Source organism: Garra rufa, chromosome 21 (assembly GCF_049309525.1).
Source record: "Garra rufa chromosome 21, GarRuf1.0, whole genome shotgun sequence".
Lineage (NCBI taxonomy): Eukaryota > Metazoa > Chordata > Actinopteri > Cypriniformes > Cyprinidae > Garra > Garra rufa.
In genome coordinates, this window is record NC_133381.1 from 33680329 (window position 1) to 33700848 (window position 20520).

Genomic DNA, 20520 nt, shown 5'->3' on the forward strand with positions numbered 1-20520 from the left:
AGAGAAGAAATTCTTCTTGATTTAAGAATTTTTAGATATTTTGGCTGGAAACAAGACAAAAAAGCAAGAAAAGCATTTTTTGCAGTGTAGTCCAAAATCTCTATCAGTTAACAAATTTCTACACCCCCATCCGAAACGCTGACTCCATTACTGTCTTCAAGCGACTGCTGAAAACCCATCTTTTTCGACACTATCTGACTCAATAAAAAAAAAAAAAAAAAAAAAAAATTCTTCTCCTCTCTTTCCTGATCTTCCCTTTCTAGCCCGTACTCATCTAACAACGCCTGACATATGGTATTTTTGAGCACTTCCTATGTCGATCTGCCTCCTTAGGATGAATCATTTGTTGTATTCCCAATTGTAAGTCGCTTTGGATAAAAGCGTCTGCTAAATGAATAAATGTAAATGTAAATGTACACCTCAACCGAAAACAGGGCAGGACTTGTCCCTTTTCTTAAAATAGCCAGGAGCTTTTAGTTTACATCATAGCCTTGAAATATAATGTGCTACTTGCTAGTCTGAGGTCGGGGGAAGACGTTGTCAATCTGGAGAGCATTTGACTGGACAATAATTTTGATATGCCCACAAGTGCCAGATGAAGAATATTTTGATCGGTTCTCCTAAAAAAGAAAGTTCAATTTAAAAGCGTATACCTGCTAACACCTGATTTTGCTGACTTTAAGGAAGGTTGTGGCGCAATCACCATGATGCTGTTTAAAGCAGGCTACAGAATTCCCTCAATCTCCCCATCCAGTGGCGTCTGGTACATCTGAGGGGAGAGAGATTAGCAGGGTGGCCCTGCCATAGACGCGCCATAACCCATCTATAGCACTGCCCACTGAAAAGATATTAAGCCATTACGCTCCTGCTGTGTGCTAAAGTCTGATTAGGTGTATAATCGAGGCTGTACCGCAGCCAGCCGGCTTGGGATTCTACGTCTAGACTGTGCTAAATGAAAAAAAGAAAAAAGGATAAAAACAAATGAAATGAACAGAATGGTTTTAGATGTGTGAGGACAGTCTGGGACAGAGTCCAGAAGCGTGGTCCAAAAGCATAGGTCAAAACAGAGCAAAGGAGTGATTGAAGAGAAAAGCTTAGATGGAACATTTTCACAGAGAAAACCTTGGACAGAAAGAAGAATGGTGCAGGCGCTTTTCTGATAGGAGGAAAAAAGTAAGGCATCTGAGGTTGAATACCCATATATACAAAGACATGTATAGAGAGGGAGGGTTACAGCACACACTGGTCATGATAAATCTGAGCTATGAATAAAACTGCTAAAAGCAGGAGAGACTTGGTGCAAAACAGAGTGATGTATTATGTCCGAAAATAACAGTGATAAAGATTTTATAAACAGTGTGACAGCAGTCTTTGAGTGAATCGCAAATGTTTTTTCCTTTCTTTTGTGAAGGTCTTCAATTTATAATTTTCAAGTCAAGGTGATAGAATAAACATTGATCATTTTTATATAAGGGGAAAGACAGATGAAGACTTGGCACAATAGAAATGGCACAATACAGATATAATATAATTGCTCATTCATAATTCAGACTTTTATTATTACCAAAATGAATCGTAAGAATAGAACAGAAAAGAATAGAATACAATAGAACAGAACAGAGAATTTTAGTAATAGTAATAGAAAAGGTCACAGAAACAGGTAATCTCTAGAATAGAATAGAATACAATAGAATAGAATGTTTTAATAAATAATAGAGCATTTAAACAATGGAATAGTGTTAATAAAAATGGCACATTAGAAAAATAGAACAGGGAAGGTGTCCAGAACAGAAAACAGAATCAGAATAAAATGGCGAATTTTAATAACACAATAGAATAATTGAATATAAAATAGAGTAGACTGAAAAAAGATTAAACATGATTTAGCCCTGGAATATAACATAATATAATATAATAAGAGATGAGAAGAGAAGAGAAGATAATGTTTTAATAAATAAAAGAGTAGAGTGAATAAATAAAAGAGTAGACTGAAAATAGATCATACCAGATTTGTGGAATAGAATAGAATAGAATAGAATAGAAGTATCAGATCAGAAATTAGAATCGGAATAAATTAGAGAATTTTAATAAGACAACAGAATAATTTAACATAAAATGAGGTAGATTGAAAATAGATCAAACAGGATTTAGCCCTGGCATAGAATAGAATAGAATAGAATAGAATAGAATAGAATAGAATAGAATGTTTTAATAAATAAAAGAGTAGACTGAATAATTAAAAGAGTAGACTGAATAATTAAAAGAGTAGACTGAATAAATAAAAAAGTAGACTGAAAACAGATCAAACAAGATTTAGCCCTGTGAAATAGAATAGAATAGAATAGAATAGAATTGAAAAGAAGAAAATAGAGAATTTTAGTAACACAATAGAATAATTTAACATAAAATGAGGTAGATGAAAATAGACCAAACAGGATTTAGCCCTGGAATAGAATAGAATAGAATAGAATAGAATAAGAGTATTTAGGGGCCAAGCACCGAAGGTGCGTAGGCACCTATTGTATCCGTTAGCGTTCTTTTTCTTCCGCTCTGGAAGTCTATGGCAGCCCATAGAGCCGCTTGCGGGAAAGTTGTGTAATTTGGCACACTGATAGAGGACAGTCTCAACATTAACCATAGCAAGTTTGGAGTCTCTAACTCAAACTCTCTAGCGCCACCACTTGTCCAAACTTTTACTTTGTTTTTGTTAATAACTTTTGAACCGTAAGCCACAGAATTCAAATTTCTTTTTTCTGAATCATTGGCTCATGCTGAGTCAAATGTACACCAAATTTCAAAAATCGTAAGGTTTAGTTTTTTTCTATAATTAATTGTTTGAAAAACCTACTTTTTCGAACTCGTCCTAGACGGTTTGTCTGATTTTCACCAAAATTGGCACAGATCATCTTCAGACCACGCTGGCAAAAAGTTATGGAATTCAAGATTTTTAGTTATACCGTTCTCGAATAATGTGTGAACAAATTCTACGAAAAAGACACAAAAATGGATGTAAGGCTATATCTCCGTAACTGTTTGGCGTATTGAGACCAAACTTGCTGTGAGTTATAACAAGCATGACCTGAGGCTACCTGCAGTGTTTCGGCACAGTGCCACCTAGTGGTCAGGAGTTATGAAAAATGGCTTTTTTTGCTTATAACTTCTCAAGGGTTTGGCCAAAAATCTTGAAACTGGACTCATTAGGTTTGGAGGAGCCATAGGTTTTGGCTCGGATCATCTTCAGACTGTGCTGACAAAAAATCATCGATTTCGTGTCGATGCCCAGTAGGAAACGGTTTTCGTTTAGTGCATCAACAAATTTGCTGAAAAGATGCCAAACTGCATCTGAGGCTGTATCTCTGCAAAGCTTTGACATATTTGCACTAAACTTTGTATGTGCCGTTGATACCTCACTCTGACTACGCCACATCAATTTGATAACAGTGCCACCTATTGGTCAAGAGTAGTAAAACATTCATTAACCTTAAATTATAAAATTTCCAAAAATGCTAATAATTCTTGATTGCATTAGCCTATTATAATGAAACTGGTTTCAAAAAATTCCTTGGTTCATGCCGACAACATAGATACCAATTATGCCAAAATTGGCCGAACTTCCTGTCCGCCATTTTGATTATTGTAGAAATCCTACTTTTTCAAACTCCTCCTTGACTGTTCTTCAGATTTTTACCAAATTTGACTCAGATGATCTTCAGACCATGCTAACAAAAAGTTATGGATTTCGTGTTAATAATCGAAACCGTTATCATTTAACGCATCTACAAATTGGCTGGGAAGATGCCAAAGTGCATCTCAAGCTGTATCTCTGCAAAGCTTTGAGATATTTGCACCAAATTTTGTATGTGGCATTGTCACCTCACAGTGATTACACCACATCAATTTGGTAACAGCGCCACCTATTGGTCAAGAGTAATGAACCATTCATTAAAGGTGCAGTGTGTAGATTTTTGCGGCATCTAGCGGTGATGTTGTGAATTGCAACCAACGGCTCCCGTCCACCGCTCACCCCTCCCTTTACAGAAGCTACGGTGGCCCACACGGGATTAAGATGTTGTCGTTTTAGACAGCAAAGAGTAATGAGGCTTCTTTTAAAACGTAAATTAAGGAATTATATTTGCTTAATAATTCAATAAAACGATATTATTGTGAATATTACAGTTACTTGTTCATCATTGTGTCAGTGTTTTTCCGCTAGAACAACAGTGATGAAACGCGATCTGTAGAGCAGTTTGTCCGTTTAGGGCTACTGTAGAAACAATACGGCGACTTCCATGTGAGGGGTTTATATGTAGATATGAACTGATAATTCTAAGGTAATAAAAACATAATGGTTCATTAAGTAAGGTCTTTATACACCCCTGAAAACATAGTTATGTATACTATATTGCATTTTTGTCTAGAGATCATCTTAAATATTACACATTGCACCTTTAACCATTAATTATGAAATTTCCAAAAATGCTAATAACTGTAGATAGCATTAGCCAATTGTAATTAAACTGGTCTCAACATATTCCTTGGGTCATGCCGACAACATAGATACCAATTATGGCACAGTTGGTCAATCTTCATGTCTGCCATTTTGGTTTATGTTGAAAACCTACTTTTTCGAACTAGTCCTAGACCATTTGTCCGCTGTTCACCAAAATCGAGTCAGATCATCTTCAGATGGTGCTGACAAAAAGTTATGGATTTCATGTTGATAGATGAAACCGTTTTTGTACAGCGCCTCTACAAATATTAGGCTTGATGCCAAAATGATTCTGAAGCTTTATCTCTGCAAAGCTTTGACATAATGACACCAAATTTTTATTGTGCCTTTGTCACCTCACACTAAACGCACTACATCGATTTGATAACAGCGCCACCTGTTGGTCAAACATAATAAGCCGTTAAATCATATCAGTAGGCGTTCTACATCATTTTGGCTAAAATCGTCTTAAAATGGCTTCCTTTTACTCATTGTTGCAGTTGGTCTGCTGTTCCTGCCATCCTTAGCTCCTCATTTTCCTCTATGAGTGCTTGGCCCCGTAATTGCTGCTTGCAGCTATATTTTAATATAAAATAGTCATGTTAATAGAAAATGGCACAAACTAAATACATGTATAATTTTAAAATAAACTTTTGCACAGAGAAGGTACCTCAGAACAGAATAGAATATGAATAAAATAGACAATATTTAATAAATAAAATAAATAAATTGTAATAAAACAACAGAACATCTTAATATAAAATGGGGTAGACTGAAAAAAGATCAACCCGAATTTTGTCCTGGAATGGATGGAATAGAATAGAATAGAATAGAATATAATAGAATAGAATAGAATGTTTAATAAATAATAGAGCATTTAAAGTATGACAGTGTTAATAAAAATAGGACACAGAAGAAAATAGAACAGGGAAGGTGCCTCAGAACAGAAAATAGAATCTAAATAAAAATATAGCTGCAAGCAGCAATTACGGGGCCAAGCATTCAAAGGGCAAAATGAGGAGCTAAGGATGGCAGGAACAGCAGACCAACTGCAACAATAAGTAAAAAGAAGCCATTTTAGGATGATTTTAGTCAAAACGACAGAAAAATGATGTAGAACGCCTACTGATATGATTTAATGGCTTATTAGGTTTGAAAAACAGGTGGCGCTGTTATCAAATCGATGTGGTGTGTTTAGTGTGAGGTGACAAACGTACACACAAAGTTTGGTGTCATTATGTCAAAGTTTTCCAAAGATATAGCCTTAGAGTCATTTTCACATCAAGCCTAAAATTTATAGAGGCGCTGTACGAAAACGGTTTCATCTATCAACATGAAATCCATAACTTTTTGTCAGCACAGTCTGAAGATGATCTGACTCGATTTTGGTGAAAATCGGACGAATGGTCTAGGACTAGTTCGAAAAAGTAGATTTTCAACATAGATCAAAATGGCGGACAGGAAGTTTGGCCAACTGTGCCATAATTGGTATCTATGTTGTCGGCATGACCCAAGGAATATTTTGAGACCAGTTTCATTACAATAGGCTAATGCTATCTACAGTTATTAGCATTTTTGATCATTTTAAAACTAATGGTTAATGAATGGTTCATTACTCTTGACCAATAGGTGGCGCTGTTACCAAATCGATGTGGTGTAATCAGTGTGAGGTGGTAATGCCTCATACCAAATTTGGTGCAAATATCTCAAAGCTTTGCAGAGATAAAGCTTCCGATGCGCTCTGGCATCTTTCCAGCAAATTCGTTGATGTGTTAAAAGAAAACGGTTTGGAATATCGACACAAAATCCATAACTTTTTGTCAGCATGGTCTGAAGATGATCCGAGTCAAATTTGGTGAAAATCCGACTAATGGTCTAGGACGAGTTCGAAAAAGTAGGTTTTCTCCATTAATCAAAATGGCGAACAGGAAGTTAGGTCAATTTTGGCATAATTGGTATCAATGTTCTCGGCCTGACCCAAGGAATATTTTGAGATCACTTTTATTACAATAAGCCATTTTTTTCAGAAGTTATTAGCATTTTTAGAAATTTCGTTATAACTTTTGACCACAAGGTGGCGCTGGCCCCAAAATTTGTATGTACATTCATGGCATGGTGCCGAACATTTTTGTAATTATTGTCGAAACGATACGCTAATCCGTTCTCAAGATACAGCATTTTAAAGCTAAATTCAAAATGGCCGACACCCAAAATGGCTGACATGGGAAAATTGGACATGGTTCGACTCGGCATGCACCTCCAAATCTAACAAGACCAGTTTTGAGATTGGAGACTAGATCAAACCACTGAGAAGTTATAAGCAAAAATAGCCATTTTACATATCTCCTGACCACTAGGTGGCACTGTGACGAAACACTGCAGGTAGCCTCAGGTCATGCTTGTTATAACACACACCAAGTTTGGTCTCAATATTCCAAAGTGTTGCGGAGATATGGCCTCACATCCATTTTTGCGCGCTTTTCGTAGAATTAATTAGCGCGTTATTCGAGAACAGGTTGTCCAATCAACTTAAATTCCATAACTTATAGCCAGCATGGTCTGAAGATGATCTGAGCCAATTTTGGTGAAAATCAGACAAACCGTCTAGGACGAGTTCGAAAAAGTAGGTTTTACAAACAATTAATTATAGAAAAAAAACTAATCCCTACGATTTTTGAATTTTGGTGTTAATTCGACTCGGCATGACCCAAGGATTCAGAGAAAATTGGAATTTTGATTTTCTGGTTCAAAAGTTATTAGCAAAAAGAAAGTGAAATTTCGGACAAGTGGTGGTGATAGAGAGTTTGAGTTAGAGACTCCAAACCAGCTATGGTTAATGTTGGTACTGTCCTCTAACAGTGCGCAAAATTATACAACTTTCCCGCAAGCGGTTCTATGGGCTGCCATAGACTTGCGGCGGAAAGAGGAAGAAGAAGAATAATAACGCCAACGGATACAATAGGTGCCATCGCACCTTCGGTGCTTGGCCCTAATAATAAAGAATTGGGGGTGGATTGAAAATAGTTCTAACAGGATTTAGCCCTGGAATAAAATAAAGTACAATAAAAAATGAAATAAAATAAAATAAAGTGTTTTAATAAATAATAGAGCATTTAAAATGGAATAGTGTTAATAAAAATGGCACAGAAGAAAGACAGAACTGGGAAGGTGCCTCAAAACAGAAAACAGAATCAGAAAATAGAAAAAACAGGATTTAGCCCTAGAATAGAATATAATAGAATATAATAGAATAGAATAGAAGCCTTTGAAGAGTGTGCAACAATTTTGGGCCAGTATGGGCACAAAGCGTCTCTGCAGGGTGATGCATCTAGAAGGAGTAGCGCAAGGGAAGTCAGCCAAGCCCCCAAACACAGCATCACCATCGGGAGAGAGGGGACATAGAACTTTCACTCCGCAGACGCAGCATAATCCAGCCCCAGGAGGTAGGCAGAGGCTGATGAATAAACCCACAGGCCGCTGTGGCAGCTCAATACAGTCATGATTATGCCTGCAGAACAGCCAGTCCCGGCCAGCTCTGAACATGCCAGCGTGAGACGGAGTGGGCATTTGGTTTGCCGAAGGAGGCGGCGGAGGAGAGGAATCAATACACAGAGGGAGCGCGTATACACATACACACCTGCATGACTCGCTCTTCCTCTTCTCTTTTCTTTCTCTCCTCTTCCTCCTGTTTCCTCTTCTGCTCCATCTCGGATTTCCTGATGGGAGAGAGATCGAGGGTGGACCGTTAATGAGTTATTCCGGCCTGCGGGGGAATTATTCCTCCTGATCAATGACCCACAGGAAGGGACGTGAAAACACCCACAGGTGGATTCACAACTGTCACAAAGAGAAACGTGGACTGCATCTCATCTTTGTAGTTCAAGCAAGCCCCTTCAATAGCAGCTGAAATTGAATAGTGCGAGATCTAGCATTGTTGGAGAGTGTTGTTACCAAGTGTTAGTATTTTCATATCAAAAGATCTATACACAGTCAGGTCCATATATATTTGGACACTGACACACTTTTCATAATTTCGGCTCTGTATGCCACTAGAATAGTTTTAAAATGATACAATCAAAATGAAATTGAAGTGCAGACTTTAAGCTTTAATTCAAGGGGCTGAACAAAAATATAACATAAAATGCTAAGGAATTACAACCATTTTTATACACAGACCCCCCATTTTCAGGGGCTCAAAAGTAATTGGACAAATAAATATAATCATAAACAAAATGTTCATTTTTAATATTTTGTTGAGAATCCTTTGCAGGCAATGACTGTCTTAAGTCTGGAACTCATGGACATTAATGAGTTACACAGGTCTGTTACACAGGTCACAAACTGCAAACAAAATCTGTTGCGTCTTTCTTTGTATTTTGTTGATCATGCATGTGGGTATTGATATATGCATCCCTGCCAAACCTTAGACCTTGAAAAAAGGGAGATTTCTTAAAAAATAAACATGAGGGGCGTGATAGAGGGGTACAGTGGGTCCAAAAGTCTTAAAGCACTAGTTGTTGTAGTTGTCTCCCCTTTGTATGTCCCTCTCTGCTTTAATGCTTTGCTTTAGCTGACATGAACAAAACTGAAAGGTCATCTTATAGTGTATGTTTCTATGTAAATATATAGTTTAACACTTTTTTTTGGTCCTGTAATGGCAAATCTGTTCAGCAGCCATTACTAGTCTTCATTAGCCCCTTTCACACATACAATCTTTACTGGTAAATTACCGGTAAATTACAGTTAATAGATCATGTGTGAAAAGGACCTTTTCAAAAATACCGGTAAATTCGTTCCGGCAATTTACTAGTAAGGGCAGTTGTAACATTACCAGTAAATTGCCGGAATGATGCTGTGTGTGAACGCAGAATGAAGATTACAGGTAAGACCACATAGAATACACTAATGAATAAAGTCGACTTTGGTTCAAATTGGCCAACCATAGCGTTCTTATGGTGATGACGTTATTACTCTCAGCTGTTTACAAAGCTCCACTGCTTTTTTAAATTCGCTTTTCTAAATATGCGCTTGATTGATATCTTTGACCATTGCGTCTTGTCTCGCAGCTGTTTTAAGTGTTGCGCTCAAGACCCAGCCTTTTTTCTCATTTATCAGCGCTGCAGCTCTTCAGTTGGATACTATTAATGCATGTCTCTGGTTTATAAGAGCAAAATCAAGTTCTGTTTGATCATTGCCTTTTGCATTTCACTCATACTTTGTTGCCAAATTAGACAGATAGTGAATCTAAAGTGCTTTTGCTGATATTACAGAATATACCGGCATTTTGATGCTGTTGTGTGCTAAAAAGCCAGAACGCCGTTGCCTGTGTCTGTGAACAGCATTTTTCTGTATTTAACGGTAAAGTCATACTGGTAATTTTATGGCAATTTACCAGGATTGCTGTGTGAAAGGGGCTATTGTCACTAAAAATCATTAGAAAATGTTTTAATATGTTAATTTGGTGCACAAGGAACAATCTTTATTATTATCAATGATAAGCTCTGTAATATTTTTGTGTAAAATGAAAATATTTAATGTGTCCTTGTTAAATAAAATATTGGTTTTTTTTGTAATTTTTAAGAGTTTACATACAAATACATTTAGAAAATTAAAAATTAAGAAGTTTTGACATATAGTCACAATTTTGACTTTTTTCTCAGAATTGAGAGATATAAATTTGCAATTGTGTGTTATAAAGTCAGAATTGCAAGATATAAACTTGCAATTGCGAGTTATAAAATATAAAGTTTTGAGATATAGTCACAACTCTTGACTTTTTTTTTCTCAGAATTGCGAGTCATAAAGTCCAATTTTGAAAGGAAAAAGACTGATATAAAAGATTGACTTAACTTGCAGTTCTGAGGAAAAAAAAGTCACAGCTCTGAGATAGAAACTCAAAATTCTGAGAAAGAAAAAATAATTGTGATTTAATATTTTGCAATTCTGACTTTATAACTGCAATTACGCCTTTGTTTTATTTTTATTCAGTGGCAAAAAAAGGGCTTCCATAGTAATGCTACTGTAAACAAAAGTTAGTTTTAAAAGCTTGTATTGCAATCTGGCCAGGAAACAAAGATTTTTTTTTTTTTTTTAAGTTCCTTATGTAGAGAGTGCAAATAACTTAAGGGTGATGTTGTTCATGTGCGTCGACTGGAGTTATACAGCAAATGGTAATGGTATATATATTATTAATATATTATATACAATACTATTCTATATATATTACATAATATTGTTATGTAGCATTATAATTAAAAGCTTGCATATGGTGCTTTTAGTATAAACAGAGCAGCAACTGCTTACAATGCGTGATCTAATCATATTTACGTTCCATAAAACCTCATGAGACAATAAACAAATGTCTGACCTGCTCCTTAAATGACAACTGTGCGATGAGCTTATAAACAATTTAGGAATGTGTAAAATTCATAAATAATTAAATCCAGATTATTTAGTAACCCATGAGGGTCCCAAGGTTGCAAGGCCTGCACCAAACATAAAACAAGCAGCATAAAAGTTGCTGTTGTGGCGTATCAAGTGTGGAACTAAATATTCTTTGACAAGACTATAAACATAGAAATATCATCATGGCCTGATTCGTGAAACGATGACAGATGCTGTCCATGACAGCAGGCTCTGGAGAATGCATAAGAGATAGCAGGTCAAGCCGAACCCTCCAGTGATGTATTAATCTCTCTGCCAATCCCCTCCCACGCCCTTTTTTCAGCTCCTGTTCTTCTTTCAAATGTGCTGGGACTGTGACCTAATGTACGGTTCATCCTATTCAAAAGTTGCGACGTGACTCACATGCGGCGGTCTTCTTCCTCCTGTTGGCGTAACTGCTCCTCTTCTTCACGTCTCTTGCGCTCTCTCTCCATCTCCTCCTGGATGCGCTTGAGTCTCTCCGTCTCCTCCTGCTCCTGCTTCTTCTTCTGCATTGAGGACAGGAGCTGTTCCGAGCGTTTCACCAGGCCCTCATACTCCTGGTCGATCTCCTTACGGCTCATCACCGTAGACTGACAGTAAAGTCAAAAAGAGAGTGTTAAAATGGATTTGATTTCACTTATTTGGCTATATTTTAGTTATCATGTCTGCTTTGCTGTATGAATGAAAATAAACAAAATGAAATTTTTAAAGGGCAGTGTTTTAAAATCAATTATTAAAACTGGTAACTAATCTTTTTGAGCAATTCATTAAAAGAACTGGCTCATAAGAGTAATTTGTTTTAATCAGGCAACACTGGTTACGCTTTATGTTTTTCAGTCACTAAAAAGAAGAGGCTCTTATTCAGACTACACTTGGTTGAGTTGTATGCTGAGCTCAATAGAAAAACCTGTGTGACTTCCTTTCTTCTGTGAAACACAGAATGAGAGCTTCAGCTTTCAGTACAATAAATGATGATTTATACCGCCAAGCTCCAAAAATGGCAAAAAGCTCCATTAAAGTATCTTAAAAGTGTTCTACACAACTGACTTTACAACAATGACAGTGATTACTTAAACACAACCACAGTTTTACAAGAGCGAGCCAGCTTGCTCACTGATGCGCAATATGCTTTTGGAAAAAATTAGCTGAGGAATGAATTCTGTATCAGATGGAGGCAGTCCATCTCTCTCTCTCATAATACTCTATGTAATACAGATTGCTACAATAAGCATTTAATGAAACAACTCAACATTTCTTCGATACTAGTTCTAAAGTGACATTTTCAAATTAGTAACAGAGGCTTGGGCTCAGCTGTTTAACTGTCAAACTAAGGTTTGAATCTGTGGCGGAAGGAAGCAGTTTTGCACAGAAGAGGGTTTTTAAAGACAAACTTTTAAAAGTCAAGCTGTTGTATAAACGCAACATCACATATTGCTCATTTACAGTTAAAGTCAAAAGTTTACATACACCTTGCAGAATCTGCAAAATGTCAATTATTTTATAGTCCACAAGAGAAAATAATAGTTGAATTTATAAAAATGACCCTGATTCTTAATGCTGTGTTGTTACCTGAATGATCCACAGCTTCTTCACAGTTTATTTGTTTAGTGATAATTGTTCATGAGTGCCTTGTTTGTCATGAACAGTTAAACTGCCCACTGTTCTTTAAAAAAATTCTTCAGGTCCCACAAATTTGGTTTTTCAGCATTTTTGTGTATTTGAACCCTTTTAAACAATGACTGACACTGAAGACACCTGATGGACTCATATGCAACTATTACAGAAAGTTCAAATGCTGATGCTTCAGAAGGAAACACAATGCATTAAGAGCCAGAGGGTGAAAACTTTTAAAATTTGAAGATCAGGGACATTTTGGGAAACATATAAGCTATCTTCTGTAGCGTCTAACTTAAAGAAAAAAAAAATGATTTAGGCTAACTAAGTGTACCCATATTCATTCTGTTCAAAAGTTTACACCCCTGCCTCTTAATGTATTGTGTTTTCCTTCTAGAGGATCAGTAAAGGTGTGAACCTTCTGTCATAGTTGCATACGAGTCCCTCAGTTGTCCTCAGTGTGAAAAGATGGATCTCAAAATCATCCAGTCATTGGAAAGAATTTGTGGGACCTGAAGGATTTTTCTGAAGACCAGCAGGCAGTTTAACTGTTCAGGACAAACAAGGGACTCATGAACAACTATCACTAAACAAAAAAACACAGCCAAGTGAACCAAGTGTATGTAAACTTTTGAACGGTGTCATTTTTATAAATTCATCGATTATTTTCTCTTGTGGACTATATGTAAGCATCTTTTATCTGAAATATCTTATTCATGTCAGCACTACATAAAATATAACATGCATTCTGTATGATCCCTCTTATTTTGAGAAAATAATTCACATTTTGCAGATTCTGCAAAGTGTACGTAAACTTTTGACTTCAACTGTATATACTTTTTAAAGCTCGACAGAATAAATCACAACCAACTTTTGCTGTATGGAAAACAAAAGCTTGCACATTCACTCCAAGTATCTCCCTTTGTAATAATAAAACGCCGGAATAGGGTGAGTCAATGCTGACAAACAATGACAGGACAGGCCACTCGGTTGCACTCTACAGTAGCTTTTCCTCCTGTGCTTCATTAAACAAATTTGAAGAAGATTTGCAAAAAATGTCAGCAACTCAGTGGTTACTCGTCAGCTCGGCAACAGCGGTAACGCTGGGCCACATGCACCGCAGTTGTATTAATATCCTGCAGATATTCATTAAACCTGGATGTGGATTTGGTGCCATCTGGCAGAGCACCAGAGGAGCTTGGAGGGGTGCAAGCATTGTGGATGATCATTGTACCGCAGAGGGGTGGGGACTCAATGACAGGGTCCGTCTCACCCCCTAACGCTAGACGGGTTAGCGCTAGTGTGTTGAATGACAGCCATTGACACAATCTACGTTATTAGCCAGGGAGGCCACAGTAATCTCCAGTCCAGATGGTAAGGTAATAGGAGGCATTGCCAATCAAAAACCAGATGCTAATCAAAACGTGCTATGCTAATAACAAAGAGGGCTATAACGGGTGCAGAAGTGCAGAGCGCATCTCATTTAGAGGGAGGAACGGAATGTTCAGGTAGAAAAGTTTCAGCTGCGGTGCCAGCTATCTATCAGGGAGAGGGCGCAATGTCTCTCGAGCTCCCTGTCAATAATGCACTCCGAGTCTGACAGATGAGGTTGGGCTCCACGTAGAGAATACAACAATGCATACGCTGCATTCAATCAGCCACAGCTGAAAGTTCGGAGGAAGGCAAGAAATCAACACTAGAAACGGCATAATGCGGCAAAGCCTTGAAAATCGACTTGACAGCGTGTGGTGCGAATGTCAATGATGATCTGCAGACAGAAATCTCATTGTCGACTGTCGATTTGCATACTTTGTATTTATTTACTCTGCTGTTGAGTGCTAGATTTTCTGCTGAATGAGATGAAAAGCTTCTGCTCTCTTTCTCCAGGCCCTAAAAAGAGAGACACTCGAAGCTGGCAGACAATTCTAGCCACAGCTTTAGTCCGCCTTCATCAGGACATGGAAAAACACACACCTGTTGAATTATGCATGGAAACCGATACACGACGGCAGACTAAGAAAAGAGCTACACCGCGTAACATCATTGTGCTTTGTAAGCTGGAGGAGGTGAAAGGGGGTTTGTCAACCTTGGGCGCTTGTCCAGTGGAAAACCTCACCTTGATCTTGGCCATGAGGGCGTCGGTGGAGGACGCCAGTTCCTCGACCTGTTTGCTCATTTCTGGTTTTCCCTCTTTGAGGCCATTCACAGCTTCGGTAAATTTCTCCATCCTATTTTTCAAATTTTTCACCTTCACCATGCCATCAATGCTGCCATGAGAACAGAGACAATAGTGTTTACTTTTATGTCTAGTTCATTACTTTATTCAAAAATACATCATTTATACACCTCTTTAATGATCTTCTATATTAGATCTCATTTTGGGTCATTTTTGAGAGGCAAAAATTAAAAATTGAAAAAAAGATGTTGACGAGTTTATTTCTTCATTGGAACAGATTTGGAAAATTGAGCATTACATGCAGTGAATGGGTGCTGTCAGAATGAGAATCCAAACAGCTGATAAAAGCATCACAATAATCCACAAGTAATGCACACAGTTCCAGTTCTTAAGGGTTTTGTTCACCCAAAAATAAAAGATAGCCCATGATTTACTCACCCTCAAGACATCCTAGGTGTATATGGCTTTATTCTTTCAGACAAATCCAATCAGAGTTATATTAAAAATTGCCCTAGCTCTTCCAAGCTTTATAATGGCAGTGGGTGGATGTTTCTGTTCAATAGTCCAAAAGAAGTCCAATAAAGCGCATGCATTTATAATAAAAAGTGCTCTACACGGCTCCAGGGGGTGAATGAAGGCCTCCTATAGCGAATCAATGCCTTTTCGTAAGAAAAATATCCATATTTAAAACGTAATAATTGCTTTTCTCTAGATTGTGCTAACTGTCATGCTCCGGGTAGATGACGTAGCACTGTTTCCCCTAGGTTTACAGCTTTGGGGGCGGTGGGGGGTGCCAGTAGCCAACGGTACTTTTTTTTTTTATTTAGTTTGTTTAATAAAACAAATCTACTTCTTATTTTACTTCTAATTCGTGACCTTTGTGTTGCTCTCTCCTCTCCACTTCCGCATTTGTCTCTTCTCAGCGGCACATTCGCAAAGGATACATTCTACGTCATCCGCCTAGGAACAACTTCAGTGTACGACAGCTAGCGCAAACTAGAGAAAAGTGATTATTATGGATATGGATAAATATGGAGTGTGGACAACTTTTTTATCATGGATGGATGCACTTTTTTGGACTTCTTTTGGACTTGTTGAACAGAAACTCCAACCCCCTGCTCTTATAAAGCTTATAAGAGCTAGGACACTTTTTAATATAACACTGATTGGATTCAACTGAAAGAAAAAAGTCATATACACCTAGAATGGCTTGAGGGTTAGTAAATCATGGACTAATCTTCATTTTTGGGTGAACTAACCCTTTAAATTTACATCTTGTGAAGTGTAATGCAGTGTGTTTGCAATAAACAAATCCATCATTAAGGCTTTATAACAAGTCCATAATACCATTTCCTGCAGTGAAAACTGTATCCCCTGTCATACTCTCACATCAAAATCCATCAACATATGTGACCATGGACCAGAAAACCAGTCAGCAACATGAATATATTTGTTGCAATAATCAAAATTATTGATTTTTCTTAAATGCCAAAAATCATTAGGATATTAACTAAAGATCATGTTCCATGAAGATATTTTGTAAATTTCCAACTATAAATATATCAAAACCTAAGTTTGGATTAGTAATATACAGTACATTGCAAAGAACTTCATTTGGACAACTTTAAAAGGCGATTTTCTTAATATTTCGATTTTTTTACATCCTCAGATTCCAGACTTCCGAATAGTCTCAACCAAATATTGCCCTAACCTAACAAACCACACATCAATGAAAAGCTCATTTATTCAGCTTTCAGATGGTGGATAGATCTCAAATAAATAAAAAAAAATACACTTATGACTTTGTAGTCTTTGTTTTTATGGTCCAAGGTCACATTTTTGTTTAAAACTGTTTGGACTGTTTTTACTTGTAAACAGTGCTTGATCTGAGCATATTTTTCTCCTGATTCACCACATATTTACAGCAGAAGATCCACTGGTGTGCAAGTGATGTAATGCTCAACTTCTCCAAATCTGTTTTGATGAACAAACAGAAACTCATCTACTCATCTTAGATGGCCTGAGGGTGAGTAAACTTTCAGCAAATGTTCATTTATGGTTAAACTGTTCCTTTAAGATTGTTTCAAGGTAATAAAAATATGACTTTTCTTGGAAAAAAAAGTATAAAAGGTTTTCAAAACCATAAGAAACAAACACGAATACAAAAATACAATGTTAAACTAGATTTTTAAAAGCTTTTTCCATTTCATTGATCCAATACGCAATTCTGATTTGTCACTGACAGCTTTTCAAAAACACCAAATAGATGCGAGCAACACAGTGACACCACACTGACATAAGTGTTGGAAAACAGATCCTCACACTGAGTTTGCAATGCATGAGAAATCACGGTCACTAATGGAGGCATGCTGGTGCGTGTGTACATACCGAGGCTTGTGTCTTCTTTTGCATAGCCACATGCGAACGGTCTTCTGAATCTTGATGCAGGCACTGGCCCTGAAGCTCATTTTGTTCCTCACTGTGGCAAGAAAAAGAAAGAGGAAGAAGATGCTTACTCATCAACAGCATCAAACTGTAAAACCGCAAAGGTGAATGGGAGGGCGTGGGATGCTTCTAATTGCTTTTGTAAAAGGCAGTTTATTGAGGTTATGAAGGGTGACGTACATTTAATAACTGACAGTGTGCACCACTGGACCTTTTTCCAGCGGCTGCACACCAGCCACTTATTGACCCGTTTTACAAGCTCGGCCAGGTGCTCCGGATCAGACTTCATGATCTGGTCAAATTCTGCAAACTGAGGCAAACACAGAAACACGTTGAGATTTATACAGCTGCATTTATGAGGTCCTCATGTGCGCTAGGTTAATGAAACAGTATAGTGGTTTTAACAATCTTGTATTATTTCAACCCTCATGCGAAATATTAGAAGGATTTATCACCTTCCCCGGGCGGAAGAAAACCCTGGTCAAGCCAAACTTGTAATCGTTCTCGTTGAGGCCAAGTGCTTTAAACAGAGCCTGCAGAAGGAGACAGGAGACAATAGAATCAGACAGTGACTGTGTACTTATTAAATGTCCAGCAGAGACAAACAAGCTCTTTTGGGTGTTACATTTGATGTTTCTATGGCTTGGAAACTTAAACATTTGGTTTTTGTGCAGTTTTGAACATAACTGCCAGAATGACTTGTGAGTTAGACTCAGAATAATTTGAAAGCAATAAGCAAGTCAGTAATGTTTTCCGACTTCTGCCACTTCACAGCTGAAGTGTTTATGAAGTTTGTAGCTGTCAAAAAGTTATTTTATTTGCAGATGGTATCGCAAATGAAAAACAAATTGTTGTAAACAGTATTTTACAGGGACAAAATAACATTTATAAAACAAATATGCGTCTAAAATAGTCAAAATCCAAACTAAAGAGCTTATTTGTTCTTTTCTAAGTAACACATTTCTAAGAATTTTAAACTAGACTTTTATTCAGGATTTCTACAGATATGAACAAGTGAAATTTAAGACTTTTTAACGGAGTAGTTCACTTCCAGACAACAAACAAAAATTTACAGATAATGTACTCACCCCCTTGCCATCCAAGCTGTTTGTGTCTTTCTTTCTTCAGTCGTTAAGAAATTATGTTTTTTGAGGAAAAAGGATTTTTCTCCATATAATGGACTTCTATGGTGCCCTGGAGTTTGAATCTAGCAAACTATCGGTTATTTTCGAAAAATATGTACAGTTTATATACTTTTTAACCTCAAACGCTCATCTTGTTCTAGCTCTACATCAAATCTGTATATTCCGGTTCATGACAGTTAGGGTATGTCAAAAAACTCCCATCTCATTTCTCCTCTAACTTCACAATCATCCTACATAGCTGTTTTATCTTTTTTGTAAAGGGCGTTTGACCTTCTTTGCATGTTGCATGTAAACACTGGGTCGGTACTTCTGCAGTGATAAAGGACAATTTTGAAGTTGGAGGAGAAAATAAGATGAGAGTTTTTCAACATACCCTAACTGTCACGAACTGGAATACACAGAGTTCACACAGAGCTAGACAAAATGAGCATTTGAGGTTAAAAGTATTTAATTGTAATTTTTTAAAGACAATAACTGATCGTTTCGCTTCATAAGAGCCTTCTTCCTCGGCTGGGATCATTTAGAGCCCTTTAAAGCTGCATTTAAACTGCATTTTGAAAGTTCAAACTCAGGGGCACCATAGAAGTCCATTATATGGAGAGAAATCCTGAAATGTTTTCTTCTAAAAACATAATTTCTTTACGACTGAAGAAAAAAAAGACATGAACATCTTGGATGATATGTGGGTGAGTACATTATCTGTAAATTTCTGTTTTGTAAGTGAACTGCTCCTTTAAGACCTTTTTAATACCACCTTATATGAAATTTAAGACCTAAACCTGTAATGGAAATGCACATTATATTACATACATACAGTTTATGTATGTATTTAATGTGTTTAATGTAAAAAGAAAACTAAATTTCAAAACTAAAGTGACATTTGATAACTATTACTATGTCATTTGATATTTATTACAACAATATACAGTGAACTTTCCATATCAGCAGAAAATATTGAACACAATTTCTTTATAAGCAATATTTTCATCAGTGTTCAACAATCTGCATATTTTTTTATTTACCTTTATAAAGGCCATTTTTAACCTTTTAAATGTACTGTATGCATTACCTTTCATTTCAAATTATTACTATTAAACAATAAATTCTATAGGGCTGTTACCAGGCAGATTAAATAATTTACACTGCAAAAAAATATAAATAATGTTATAAGATTAATGTTTTAAGTACATTTATGAATTTACAAACAAGAAATGTTTTGGGGAATCTTTGCTTTGTCTAATGGCTGTAAACAGTCATTAGGTCTGTTAGACTGAAGATATTTTTGCGGTAATGTGAACAAAAATATTTATTAAATCTGAATTTAAGACATTTGAAGACTTTTTAAGGCCTTTTATTAGGAAAACATTATTTAAGACTTCTGCCACTTCGCAGCTGAAGTGTTTATGAAGTTTGTAGCTGTCAAAAAGTTATATTCTTTGCTGATGGCATCGCAAATGAAAAACAAATTGCTGTAAACAGTATTTTACGGGGACAAAATAACATTTATAAAACAAATGTGACCAAAAATATTTAAGACCCATTGAATCTGAATTTAAGACATTTGAAGACTTTTTAAAGCCTTTTATTAGGAAAACATTATTTAACACATTTTAGGGACCCACGGACACCCTGTCATTGATCCAAAACATGATTTAAATTTGTCACTGACAGCTTTTCAAAAACAGCTAAAAAGAGGCAAACATTATGATCACACTGTAACAAAATCAATAATGTTTTGCAACTTATAACACTTTCCATCTATGTTTATGAAGTTTAAAGCTGTCAAAGAGTTATATTACAGTGGTAAAATTGCAAATGAAAAACATAAATTGTCTAAATAGCTTTTTGGGTTTTTGGGGAAAAACAACATATGCTTCAGTGAAAATCCAAAATAAAGGTCTAACAGAGACAGCATGAAAAAGCCCTTATTGTTAAACCTTGATTATACTCTAGAGCCTAGACGTTGCATTACAAGCAGGCAGCGATCATCAGAATAAAGCCGTAATTTTTAAATAATTGCAATCAATCATTAATTGCAGCCTAATCATGTACTGTATTTGTGTGGAACCTAATTGTACATTTTATGATGAAGTAAATACTTTATATGTATGATTAAAACGCAATTTGACTTTCAAATGCATCTGTAACTACCAATGATAAACCACTATCATTTATCATGGAAATCAATGAGGGATTACTCCATGCGTGCTTTGGCACATGGATAT

At 36.5% G+C, this 20520-nt stretch overlaps 1 protein-coding gene across 1 annotated transcript in view; it reads right to left on the reverse strand.

The window, feature by feature from the left end:
• Positions 1–20520, reverse strand: part of LOC141295397 (unconventional myosin-VI-like) — an 86010-nt gene that overhangs the window by 15399 nt on the left and 50091 nt on the right. Inside the window, exons 22-27 of the mRNA XM_073826603.1 lie at positions 17606–17683; positions 17331–17460; positions 17094–17184; positions 14646–14796; positions 11297–11505; positions 8127–8205 (exon numbers count right to left, since the gene is read on the reverse strand). Coding sequence (XP_073682704.1) covers positions 8127–8205; positions 11297–11505; positions 14646–14796; positions 17094–17184; positions 17331–17460; positions 17606–17683 — 738 coding nt within the window. The remainder of the gene's footprint in view (positions 1–8126; positions 8206–11296; positions 11506–14645; positions 14797–17093; positions 17185–17330; positions 17461–17605; positions 17684–20520) is intronic.